General features: G+C 32.4%; 1 protein-coding gene across 1 annotated transcript in view; it reads right to left on the minus strand.

The window, feature by feature from the left end:
• Positions 1-13,945, minus strand: part of LOC139497672 (uncharacterized) — a 55,536-nt gene that overhangs the window by 20,032 nt on the left and 21,559 nt on the right. The window contains exons 3-4 of the mRNA XM_071285905.1: positions 9,138-9,200; positions 7,392-7,454 (exon numbers count right to left, since the gene is read on the minus strand). Coding sequence (XP_071142006.1) covers positions 7,392-7,454; positions 9,138-9,200 — 126 coding nt within the window. The remainder of the gene's footprint in view (positions 1-7,391; positions 7,455-9,137; positions 9,201-13,945) is intronic.

Genomic DNA, 13,945 nt, shown 5'->3' on the forward strand with positions numbered 1-13,945 from the left:
GGAGGTTATGCAATTTCTACATCCAACTTGAAAGATACCCATGTCGTTGACTTGATATCTAATTGTTCTGCTCAACTATGTACTAGATAAAGTGAAAACTTATGCAAATGGTGTTTTTAAAATAAAACTCTTCGTAATTATAAGAAAATTGCTATTTTATTTGTTTCTATTAACTTTTAAACACATGGACTTTTCATTAGTCTAGAAAGTTCTCTATATGTGTTCCATCAATGTCTTAGTGTAGGTTCGAGAGCATATGTGCACCAAAGCGGCCTAGGTGGTTTTTAGACGTACCGGCAAGTCCCTGGCCCAGGTGAATTTCAATAACTGTTTTTTCACTTTCTTATTTAATAAACAGGAAGGTATTTAAATATGAGGGTACCACATGTAACGGAATTTTACAAGCATTTTATATAGCAACTTGTGTTTTCCGGAACGCTCTGTATGGATTCAATCATAAGCAAATTTTTACACTTTTTTTTTATATCTATTTGCAAATGACGAAGAATTCTCCTTAAACTGTGAATTATTAGACAGACAGACTAACTTTAAAGGACAAAATACAAGCGTGTACTACCATCCAAGGAAATGAGTTTCTATAAAGTAAATAATCTTAGTGGTCATCGTTGTGTAATATTTGACACTGTACATTATTTGTGGACCAATGCAATACAAATAGTGTATACTATCAATCAAAATTAAATACTTTTGAATGTAACAATATGCTACAAATTCATTTGATTCACTGAATTTTTATATTTTTGTTTTATCTGAATGAAAATGATATAAACTGCCCGGGTTAATATAAATAAGAAGATGTGGGATGTGAGCCAATGAAACAACTCTCCATCACGTCACATGATATAATTTAATTAGAGGTCAAAAGTACGGCCTCAACACGGAGCTTTGGTCCTCATCGAACAGCAAACTATAACGGTCCCTAAAATGACTAGTGTAAAACAATTAAAATGAAAAACAAGTCTAATCTATAAGTACGCGTCGCTCATTTCGCTACGTTATTTTATAGCTTTTTGGTCCATTCCGAAATAGCAAGTAAGCGTCTCACTGTTTTTCAAATGAGTAGTACCACTGGTGCCTAAAAAAATCTGATACGAAACTGAAATATAAACCGTACATTAGATTTTATCAATCGTGTCTTAACTAACGTTGTTTGATATTTTTTCTATGATATGATTTACTCCTGTATTTAGTTCGTGCTAAAAAAAAATGACGATAAAAAAAAATTCAAGGGAGTTATCGACATCGGTCTTTATATGTATATAATGGTCAATATAAACTGTCAATTGAATATTTTAAATATGCTTATATTGTTGTTGCATTTATTTGAAAAAATATTGTTTTATTTGTAAATGTAATAATTTAACCCGGTTTAACCTTAAATATTTTATATAAAAGATAAAACATGGAACTTCATTCATCATACGTCCACGAATGGGTAATTATTTAGTTAGTTTATGATCATCCGTTTCGGTTGACAGCTTAAATAATCCGTTTATTAAAATGTAAATAACTTTCACCAAGCACCTGTCATCTGTGTAAAATTTTAAAATATAAAGTAAATTATAAACTTAAAATATACGTTTCTTGACCAAATATAGATAAGAACTATTACTCTACATTAGAAACAAAAAATGGTAAAGAACATCTTTGAGATATATTTAATACTGATCATTATATCTTTAGAGGCGTAATGCATACATACAGGACTACTTTATGTCAGAAAGCATGACTGCAAAGCTTTTATGACACATTTTCCGGTTACAACAATTAATCTTTTCTCATATAACCAATGAAATGTTAAAGATTCTATCGGAAATAAATGAATTGTTTTTAAAGTTTGCATACTTTATTTAATGAAATAGATATACAGTCATATTAAAAGACCACAAAAGCATATCATCCAAGATATAGAGATTTTATTCATAAAGGGGGAGTAACCCCTGATAAAAAGAGATAAAGTGTCGCCCGTTTTATTCAAAATATTTAAAATCTTAACACAACTGAACACGATCTTACAGCAACAAAACAGGTTTTTCACCTTTGGTCTTATTTGATCTGAACGTGATCTAATCAAGTCTTATTTGGATGCTAGATGAATCTGTCTTATTTATCTTGACACGACTAATCTGACTGAACACGGTATATCTTAACAGAGTCTGAGTGTCTAAACAGGTCTGAACGTTTTTCTCTAGCGGTAAATTAAGTCGATTAAGACTTGATCAGACCAAAATGACCGTTTCAGACCAAAATCTGGCTACTAGTGCATGTCAACAATACACTAGTTTATATCAATAAGTATTAACATGATCAAGGGACGAAATTAGTGTGTAGGTGTCACAACATCCAAAACGCTACCAATCAGCCGCAATAGTCTCTTGTCAAAGTAGGCAAACTTTCATTTTACAATGTATATTTAATGTAGAAAAAAATTGATAGTTATGAAAATTATGGACAAAGTCCTTTTCCGAATTATTTGTCAAAACTCGATATATTGCTTTGTTATAAATACAAAAAACATAGATAGCTTTAGTAACCCCTTATCTAGATTCAAAACATCATCATTGCCAAACACATTATTCGTATAAAAATGTCTTCCCGAATCAACTGAGAAATATTTGCCATTAGTCGTTAACAAATAAACCATTCACCCATGAATGTATTACTAAAAAGAGTATGCGATACATTGCATTGTTTGGCTAGTATCTCAGATGCGATAAAATGCACTTGGAAATATAAAAAAAAAGCATTAAAAATGAAAATATACCGAAACTCAATCTCACTCCCATTCACAACATGTACCAAACCGTTAACACTCCTTTGTCTTTGCCAAATACTCCTTGAAGCATAAATTCCATGTAAAACAAACAGAAAAGATAGAAATTCAGCAATCCTTTGTTACTGCAATATTCTTTACATCTCACTCCTTCTTCGTCTGAAAGAATGTACGCTACTGTGAGCTACGTTTTTCGTTGCGTAATCAGTGGCGGATCCAAGGGGGTGGAGGTTCGGCTGTTGGAACGCCTTTGTTTGGTGACGATCAATGCTTTAGAATGGGGACATATGGTTGGACCCTCTTTTAATCCATGGTCGGGACCCCCTTTTAATATGCCTGGATCCGTGAACCTAAATATCGAGGCGTCTTGAGTATTTTTAAAGCAATGCAAATTATCAAAATGGCTTTCAAAAGGTCTAAAAAGTTGTCGATTCTATGTAATGATAATTTAAAAGGGAGACGAAAGATACCAGAGGGACAGTCAAACTCATAATTCGAAAGCAACCTGACAACGCCTGGCTAAAAATAAAAGAAGACAATCAGACAAACAATTAAACACATGGCACAACATAGAAAACTAAAGAATAAGCAACACGAACCCCACCAAAAATTAGGGGTGATCTCAGTTGCTCCGAAATGACACATATTTTACAAATGTGAAGAAATCTAATGCACAGGTAATTAAACCAGGGGTATAGATGTGAACACATTGAATGTGAAACCAGTGTACATTATATTACACTTATTTTAAACATGAATGTACATGGTTTTTGGTGTAAACACGACCCAAGTCATAATGATCAAACAACTAATAAAGTATTTAAACATTAACTATCATTTACGGAATTCGCCGACTATTTCATTGACAAGTGAATGATACAGTTTTCATTCGAATATTGAACATGGAAAACCATCGAAACATGTCATTCGACATAGGAAACATATTCTATTATTTGTTCCTTACAGTATTTCGTTTACCCTGTACATAGTCTTACCGTAAAAGCATCATTTGAAGCCTGAATCATGACTTATATCATATTAATCGCAGTCTAAAATGATGAAAAAAAATCTCTTGCCCTATAAATTATAAATCTTTTCTAATTTTGACATATACATATTCAACCTCAAGAAACAATAAACTGTGTTTTATTTATTATTTTAAGTTTTAACAAGAAATACACTTTTGTTTAATTCTAGCAAAGTTTGGGAATGTTCAGTATTGTCTTTTTACCTTGATTAAACAAAAATCGTACCGTACGAACTATTATCGACCGAGCCAAACAGACAGCAGAGGCAAAACGCTTTTAATGAAATATAATTTCGCCGTATATTAGTCGTATGCATTTAAGTCGTTAACTAAGCGTCTTACTAAAAAAATGTCACTCGCCATCTAGTAATCTATTATTAGAAAAGCAAACAAATTAAACTCACAAGATTGATTGAAGCTCTATAAAATAAATTTGATAAGATTAACATTTAACAGAATGCATTTTTTGTACACTAATTTTTTATAAACACTATATTGAAATATATAAAACGAGCTAATCTCAATAGTAATTGGTGGATCAGATAGGAAATCAAAATTAAGATACGATGCAATGTGTTTTTTTAAAGATTTGTTTGAATACATTTAAAGAAATCCAAAAATAACTAGTACCTGCTAATGTTGTGCGGTTTTCTTGATGTCGTTTGGTATGGTGTTCTTGAAGTCTTTTGGTATGTTGTTGTAAAGCCTCAACGGTATCTTAAAGAAATACAAACGAAAATTTATAATTTTGGATCCTCAATGCTCTTCAACTTTGTACTTGTTTGGCTTTATAAATATTTTGATATGAGCGTCACTGATGAGTCTTATGTAGACGAAACGCGCGTCTGGCGTACAAAATTATAATCCTGGTACCTTTGATAACTATATACACTCTTTAATTCAATCACGTTCTCATTTAATGCAATACGTTAAAAGATAGATAATGCATATTTGTAGTGTCTAATACATTGATTTTAAACTAAACAATTTTCAAACGTTTAAAAACTTTTTCAAGTTCATGTGTCAACTCTGATGTTTACCAAGTAAAAATCTGTTTAAGATGTACTGTATCTTAAATACTTTTGTAAGTCATGACTCCACTTATACATGTTATAGTTAGATCAATCCACTATGTTCACCATTTTCAGGTAAGGTCATTTATTACGACAGAGTTAAGGTAAAAGGTTCCAGTTACTCGTTCAACTGACATTACAGTTTATACTTATTTTTTGTTAAGATGCATTAGTCAGTTTAAAAAAAACAACAAACCAAAGAATCTGTCAACTGGACCTGCATTGGCAAATTTTCTATTATAACTGCCCTTGACTTTTTACTAACGTTTTTGTTTGCTATTGCAACTACTTATATCGTAGTGTTAACGGAATACATATGGAAACTAACTGTTCACCACTTATTTCAGACCTGTTACTATATTGTTCTGAGTTACAATGTATGACTAAAATAACCAAAGACCCACCGAAACAACATCTGAATCAAATACCTAATAACACTTTTAGATTTTAGAAGATATATTGGCTCTTTAAATTGATGAATTCAGTATGTACACTTAAGAAATTTATCCGGCTGAACTGACTGTAAATATAATACTGACAATGAACACTGTTCTATTCAAGATCTTGATACCTATATGTGTAATTGGAAGCTTAATACAAAAATGAAAGGGCAAAAAATGATTTTTCATTTTCTATTGTTAATTATCCAATTTTAGATGGTGATGTTCCTTTGTCACCATCTTATGGGGTTTATATATCTATACTTGTTTGATTCGCTCGTGTATGTAACAAATAGGTAAGCCATATCTGTTAATGTACTTTCCGCTATATAGCTGATGCTCTCTCACTAAATAATTCAAAATTCGACGACTACGTTGAAAGCATTTATCCCATAGAACTAGAGGTAAAGGATAAAACAAATACAGTTAAGTTTGTCATCATATATTGACTTAAATCTCAAAATTGACAATGAGGGTCGGTTGAAAACAAAACTTTATGGCCAAAGAGACCATTTAATCTTCCCATTTGTAGGTTGTAATATGTTCCTCTGGTATCTTTCGCCCCTCATTTGTCATTGATTTTAATGATAGAAATCTGCGTTTTAATAAAGAAATTATTATACCAGGGTTTTCGACCTCACAAATTAGTCAATACATTTACTAAATTTTAACATCGGTTCAAGGACATCATTCATCAATATGAATCTACATACATACATCTCATACGTTCAGGTATTTCAGATCAAATCTTGGATGGTAATATTCTTTACAAAGCACAAAAATTACATGCATGGATTACTTTAGCTGGATTTGGCAAAACTTATAGGTATTTTGGTCCTCAATGCTCTTTAACTTCGATCTTTATTTGCCCTTTTTAACTTTTTGGGATTCGAGCGTCACTGAAGAGTCTTTTGTAGACGAAACGCGCGTCTGGCGTATATACACAGTGTTGTCCTGATATCTATGATGAGTTTATTTACAACCACTGGGTCGATGCCACTGCTGGTGGAGATTTTGTTTCCCCGAGGGTATCACCAGCCCAGTAGTCATCACGTTTTGTGCTTACATGAATTATCATTGATATGTTATATTTATGAATTAACTGTGTACAAAATTTTGAATTTTTGAAATACTAAGGCTTTCTACCTCAGGAATAGATTACCTTAGCTGGAGTTGGCAAAACTTTTAGGTATTTTGGTCCTCAATGCTCTTTAACTTCGTACTTTATTTGGCCTTTTAAATTTTTTGGGATTCGAGCGTCACTGATAAGTCTCTTTTAGACGAAACGCGCGCCTGGCGTTTATACAATGTGTTGTCCTGATATATATGATGAGTTTATGTATACATTTTGAAGACAAGCCCGGATTCACAATGAAAGACAATAATGCAAAAACAAATTCTACGGATGTTATAACGAGCTAGTTAATTGTTTTAAAATACTTGTTCCGCAGATATCGACAGATATATTGAACATGTTGTAACTACTGTCCCGTCCTCCCTTTCAACGAATGCGATCCTCCGAAATAAGCTTTTTACCAGGTTTGTATTTACATGATCTAAACGACTTGTATCACACGTGCAGCCTGAGATGTCCCCAACGTTTTAATGGGGTTTGTGTTGATCAGTCTTTAGTTTTTTGTGTTGCATTTTGTATAATATTGTTTCTCTATTTCCTTTCGTTCCATGGCGTTGTCAGTTTTACTTATGAATTTTAATGTCAATTTCGTAGATTTCAACTCACTTCTACACAAACGGGTAATTTTCTTTAATCTGAGTATTTAGAAAATCTTACATTGTAATGATTTTGTTCATTAAATGGAAGACTGCGGATAAAATGTTAATATTGGTTATAGAAGATAATGTGTTCTATTGTATTGCATTTTAAAGGAAAAAAATAATTGCCACTAAAGAAAGTCATTTACAAGGCATGTATAGATGATATGATTCATCACTTTCTTAATCTTCCTTCGTGTAACATTATCGCTGCAAAAATACTCAAACTTCCTACTTTACATAAATTGTATAAACTTTAAGAAGATTTTAAAACTGATGAATACCTGTAATTATTTTCTGTTCTCGCCTAATATCCTTGGTATCTTTCTCAATAGCCAATGACTTTTCTGACAATAACAATAATAAAAATAAGATTGATATTTACAAAAAACAAAAACATTCATTACAAAGTGGCAAAATGCTTAACGGCAAAATTAGTACTCCTCAAACACAACGAAAACAGCTGTTATGTTTCTGATTTGGTAAATGCAATTTATTTTGTACACAAAGGCGTATTAAACCTGGTTTTTCACCGAGATCAACACTTATTGGTAAAATAGTTGCAACAAATTTCATTACATTGACAGCAATGTGGGAGCAAAACAAAAGAAATAATAGGTTTTAATGTATACACATCCATGTACAGTATTCAATATTGTGTTAAAATTTAAATCAGCATCAAAATAAACAAATTTATTCCATATTGGTATTATTTTAGTAGGTTTCTCTATATGAATTGGATTTTGAATAAAAAAGCATATTCACCTGAGGAAGTGTTATTCACCGCGCTAAACGTCACGCGCTTCTTCATGCAAAAGCCGTGAGCAAAAATAAAAGATAAGAATACCAGAACTTATTAAACATATGTCATAACGAGTTAGTTAACTGTTTTAAATTTTTTTGTTCACTATATATCGGCAGATATATTTAATTTATTGTAACCATGATACCGTCCTCTTGTCAACGATTGATATCTTCCGAAAAAAGCTAATTGCAAGGTTTGTACCTACATGATCTAAACGACTGTTGCCACATGTGCAGTTAAATTCAAGTAATATTTCGGAACACATGAGATGTCCCCAAGATCTTTTATTGGTTTCTGTTGCTCAGTCTTTAGTTTACTGAGAAGCGTTTTGTAAAATATTGTTGTTGGTTTTTTTATTTACTTTTTTTCAAATTAAAATGCCAGAGTTCTACGTTTACTGTTATATTAGCCATTAAAATTCGTATAGCATTGTATTTAAATTGATTTTTTAGGTAGGTTTTGTTTAATTTTCTATTATTTTGCATCATTTGCATATAACTGGTTTCAGCAAATGGCTCCTTAGTTACGAAATGTCAACTTTGGATTTGACTATATTTAAATAAAAAAAAAAAATGGCAAATTTTGGGTGGGAGAATTAAAAGAATCAAACAGATTTTTTTTCTAGCGGTTATTCACGAAATAATCTATGCAAGCTATAGATTTATAAGAATGCTTGAGCTGTATCTAACGGGGAATAATAAAGAACAGCCACACACACAGCATACCTACTCTCGCTTCAGTTTTTTAAAGACCGTATTTGTCCTATTAGAATCGAAATGAATCATAGAAGTCATAAATTGTTGGAAATTTACACATGGCCCGGGCCGTGACATTCGTTAATTGTATCCATCGCTAACGCTCAGGATGAAATTCGAATATCACTGCCCAGGCAATGTGTCAATTTCCAACAATCTATGGCTTCCATGAATTATTTTTTAAATCTAAGTATTTAGGAAATCTTACATAGTAATGATTTTGTTCATTAAATGGAAGACCGGGGATAAAACTTTCATGTTTCAATGATGGTTATATAGTCATCTAAATAAATACCACAATTATTTGTATTGTTGTAATGCATTTCGAAGAGAATATAAAAGCATTGCCACTGAAGAAAAGCCTTTGCAAGGCAAGAATCGATGATATAATTCATCATTGTTATAATTTTCCTTCGTATATCATTATCGCTGCAAAAATGTATATAGACAATTTTAAAACTGATGAATACCTGTAATTGTTCTCTGTTCTCTTCTTATATCCTTGGCATCAATCTCAATAGCCAATGACTTTTCTGATAAAAAAAAAAAGTTAAAAAAATTCAGATTAATTTTAACGAATGACAAACACATGCATTACTAAGTGAAATAACAAAAATGTCTACCTCCAATAATTTACAATGAAGGTACCTTATCAAATGGAAAAATTAATACTCCTAAAACGATATGAAAACAACTGTCATATTTTTGATTTGGTAATGCATTTTCTCGTGAAGACAATGGTGTATTAAACCTAGTACTATAACTAGATTAATCAATTACTTTTAATTCAGTTGTAACAAATTGCATTACATCATGTACATTGACAGCAATGTGTAAGCAAAACAAAATAAATATTAGGGGGAAATGTCTATGCATATAAGTACAACAGTAAACATTGCAGTATAATTTGAATCAGTATCAAAATAAACAAATACCTAAACAAAGCAAAAACAAAGCAGAAACAAAGCAGAAACAAAATGACATATATAAATTTTAAGTGCAAAACCCGTCCGCAGAAATAAAAGATAAGAATACCAAAACTAATTAAACAGAAGTTATAACGAGTTACTTAACTGTTTTAAAATATTTGCTCAATAGATATCGACAGACATATTGAAATTGTCTAAACCCTAATTTCGTCCTCTTTCTTTAAAAATGCGATCCTCCGAAATAAGCCAACTACCAGGTTTTTACTTGCATGATCTAAACGACTTTTGTTCTATGTGCAACATAATTTACATAATATTGTGGAAAACATGAAATAAGACGACTGACTTAAACCATAAAATTAAATTTTTAATGCACCCACCTAACACACGGCTAAATTATATTTAATTTGAAAGCTACACATCTGAAAAGTTTGTTTTGCTTGGTCGTAAAAAAAATGTACGCTTCAATTTCCGTCAAATCAAGATCAAAGGCCAAGGTCGAATAAGTGCATATTTTCTAAGATTTCAGCTTCATCGCATACTATAACTTTTTGTATACTAAATTCACATATGCAAACAATTTAAACTTTCAGCAGAGTGATTAACAGTCATTAATCAAATGCATTTTTAAATATTTAAAGCGGGTTTTTGATAGACAGCAAGTTTTCAGAAATTCGAGCACAAGTTAACAAAATGTGCAAAACACAATTTTGTTGTTTCTGATGCAACTGCTTATCACTAAGCTAAGTAAAATCCTGTAATAACTATCAAAGAAGTTTTTGACACCATAAATTTCCTTAAATTATGCTTACTTCTAATCAGACCGTAAATTATAACAACTTATACAGTTGCCCAAAATATCGCCATCTTCGAAAAAACAGCTTTTAATTAAGCACATCTTCGTATTTAAACCTTGTACGTTGTCAATATAAGATTTAATAAACAAATTCTTAAAAAATCTAAAAAATAAAATTTGCAATTGCAATCTACATTGTAACTACCAGACTGAATTACACATAAATTTAAAATAAACTGACAACGCCATGGCTAAATATGAAAAAGACAAACAGACAAACAATAGTACACATTACATAGGATAGAAAACTAAAGAATAAACAACACGAACCCCACCAAAAACTAGGGGTGATCTCAGGTCCTCCGCAAGGGTAAGCAGATCCTGCTCCACATGTGGAACCCGTCTTGTTGCTTATGTGATAACAAATCCGGTAAATAGTCTCAAGGTCACATTCATCAAAGGGAAGGGGAATGTAGTTCCGTCGTAAGGAACATTACCGATATCATTTGTGAAACAGTTATTCCATAACGGTCAACCAACTCGTGATGGCGTCCGTATAATTTACAAAGGGATGATTTCAACTTCACCATTTGGAACTCTTGGTTTAATAGCGTCCTTGTGAGCAGCAACCCTCTATCAAGAAAATCATGATAGGAAATGCAAGCACGAAAATATCTCATCAATTGGGAGATATATACGTATGCAGGTGCTGCTGGAATGTTGCTACTTAGAAATGGAAAGTTCACAATTGGAAAGCTGAAATCATCTCTTTCGTCGTAAAGTTTTGTTTTCAACAGACCCTCATTGTCAATTTCTAAATGTAAGTCAAGTTATGAGGTTGACTTAACTGTATCTGTAGTATCCTTTATATCTAGTTCGATGGGAAAGATGCATTCCACATAGTCACCAAATTTTGAATTATTTAGTTAAAGAACATCATCTATATAGCGGAAAGTAGAGTTAAAGGATATTGCTAACTTCTTATTTTTCTTCCTAAGAAGTTCCTGCATGAAGTTAGTCTCATAATAATAAAGAAACAAGTTGGCAAGTAGAGGGGAACAATTTGTTCCTATTGGAATGCCGACAGTCTGTTGAAAAACATGTCTTCCGAACGTAACAATTATGTTGTCAATCAAGAAATCAATCATCTTGATAATATCAGTTTCAGAGAATTATTTGTTTGAATCAGAGAGATACTTTAAAAGTAAGATTTACCCCTCCTTAAGACAAGATACTTGTATCTACGTTGGCCATTCTTTTTTATGAAGCAAAGCAATACCAACTCTTTCAATTTGTCTTTTAGTTTGGAATGTGGAATACTGGTGTAAAGAGTAGAACAGTCAAGTGGTTTAATACTTTTACAAGATAAAAGAGAGTTAGTTTGTATGTACTCTAAAATATCTTTTGAATTTTTAAGTATCCACATCAGATTCACGCCACCTCTAGAATAGGCAGTTTCACAATAACTTTGACGCCTGTCCTTGATTTCTGATAAAATAGATGTTAATAATTTAGAAAGAGGTTTCGTGGAGCACTTGGAAGACCCAGCAATATACCGTTGTTTGTAAGGACACTTATGTAGTTTAGGTATCCAATACAGTGATGGAAGATCCAGTTCTTCATCTTTGGTTGAAATTCCAAAGGAACATAGAACAGACCTATGATTATTCAGGATTTCCTCTTTGGTAAGTGTCAAGAGGGTATATGTTGAGTTTCCAAGTGAATTGTCAATACCTAATTCGTTTATCAAGCATTTAATGTAATGAGTTTTACACACAAAATCGATGTTGTTTGTGACTTTATCTGCGGGTACAACAACATATTTGTCATGGAGGTAGGATAGGTGTTTTGCAACATTTGGGTCTTTAAAGATTGACGAAGCCTGGATATTTATAAACCCATTAAGTTTCTTAATTCTCATTTGTATCAACGACCTCACTGCCTTAATCCATTCGGAAAGAGTTTATACGTCTTCCTTCTCGCGCTAAGCCAATTGCCTGGCATAATCCTCTACTGAATCCATCAAAATATTAAAGTTGTATTTCCAATTGATTGGTTTAGGCTCACAATATTTCGGACCTTTCGATAACACATTTCGTAGAGAGGTGTTATTAACAATGTTGAGGTCACCGGTAATAACGTGAATAGAAGGATTATATGTGAATTGGGAAATAGCACAAGTGCAATCAGGAGGTTTAGACTTGAAGTCGTCAATATCGAGATCCTGCAATACGTGTTTATAATTGACAATTTTAGTTGCAATAGGTTTGATATAGGTATACGAAATGATTGGTACATACTGGTCTTTGAAATAAGGAGGTATTTTCGTTTGAACTAATTAATGATGAAGGATATTGCCTAAGTTGGCGCTTTCGGGACCTTTGTTGGCAAAGGAAAGATTAAGGAAAGATCTTTTTTCTTTTTCATCTTTTCAAATAGTACGGCGGCTTGGTGAAAAATTGTGCACATCCTGCTACAAGCATGAAACTTGGCATAGGCCTTCCTCAATTATAACTCATTCATTTCAGATAGAGAGGCATTTGAAAAAAAATTATCACTTCCGGTTTAATTCAAAATGGCGGACATCGCACTAAAATCAGCCCCATATTGAAGGCTAGCATGTAAATAGGTGTTATTATCATCCTACTATAATAATATTTGGTACAAACCTTTGTTTTTTACTACTTTTGGATATGTTATATAGATTAGTGGTCTTATAACTCCCTACTTCCGGTAAAATCCAATATGGCGGACATTGTACTAAAATAAGCTTATTTTTTAGGGAGGGTAATTGAAATCTGTTTTAACGTATTGCTACTATCATAACATTGTGCAGGAACCTTTCTTTGGTGCTTCTCATGGTTATAATGTATAAGACATATTTCTTTAAAACCTTTACTTCCGGTATAATCCAAAATGGCGGACATAGAAATATCAGTTTCTTATTTTAACCTTCATTTTTTTTCTTAATGTAAAGAAATTTTTTTTTTTGGTGATGGTCATTTCAGTTTTGGCTTTAGGCTATTCCCAAAACCACTAGTTCTATTGTGTTGTAAAGAGTCAAATAAAAACTTAACTCTTCCGGTTAAAAAACAAATATTGTGTCAATTTCAAAGATGAGTCCTCAATCCATATCTTCCATAAAGAGTTTTGGATAGACCGATTAAAACAATATAAAATAACTTAAGTACTAAAACATTTTTAAAATAACTCCTATTTGGCCAAAATACATGTTTGTTCACGGTCACCCCACATGCACAGAAGGCAGTGCAGGGGAGACCCGATTTTCTCCCATTAACAACGACCGCGGCATCCTTCTTTCATCCACAATGTACAAGCTTCTGACAAAATGATGAGGCCTCAGAGTTTTTTAAAAGGGATCCTCTTTGTCCCTTTGCCATCTATTACTATTAGCGCCTCGACTTGGTACCATAAGGGCCAATTCCAGGCTCGTCCCCCTAAACACCTGCCTTAGTATGTTGCACGTTTTACATGCTGGAATGACTAGACCATGTTGAGGGAATAGCCTAAATAAGCCGTCCTTTTTGTCCTT

This window comes from Mytilus edulis, chromosome 12 (genome assembly GCF_963676685.1).
Source record: "Mytilus edulis chromosome 12, xbMytEdul2.2, whole genome shotgun sequence".
Lineage (NCBI taxonomy): Eukaryota > Metazoa > Mollusca > Bivalvia > Mytilida > Mytilidae > Mytilus > Mytilus edulis.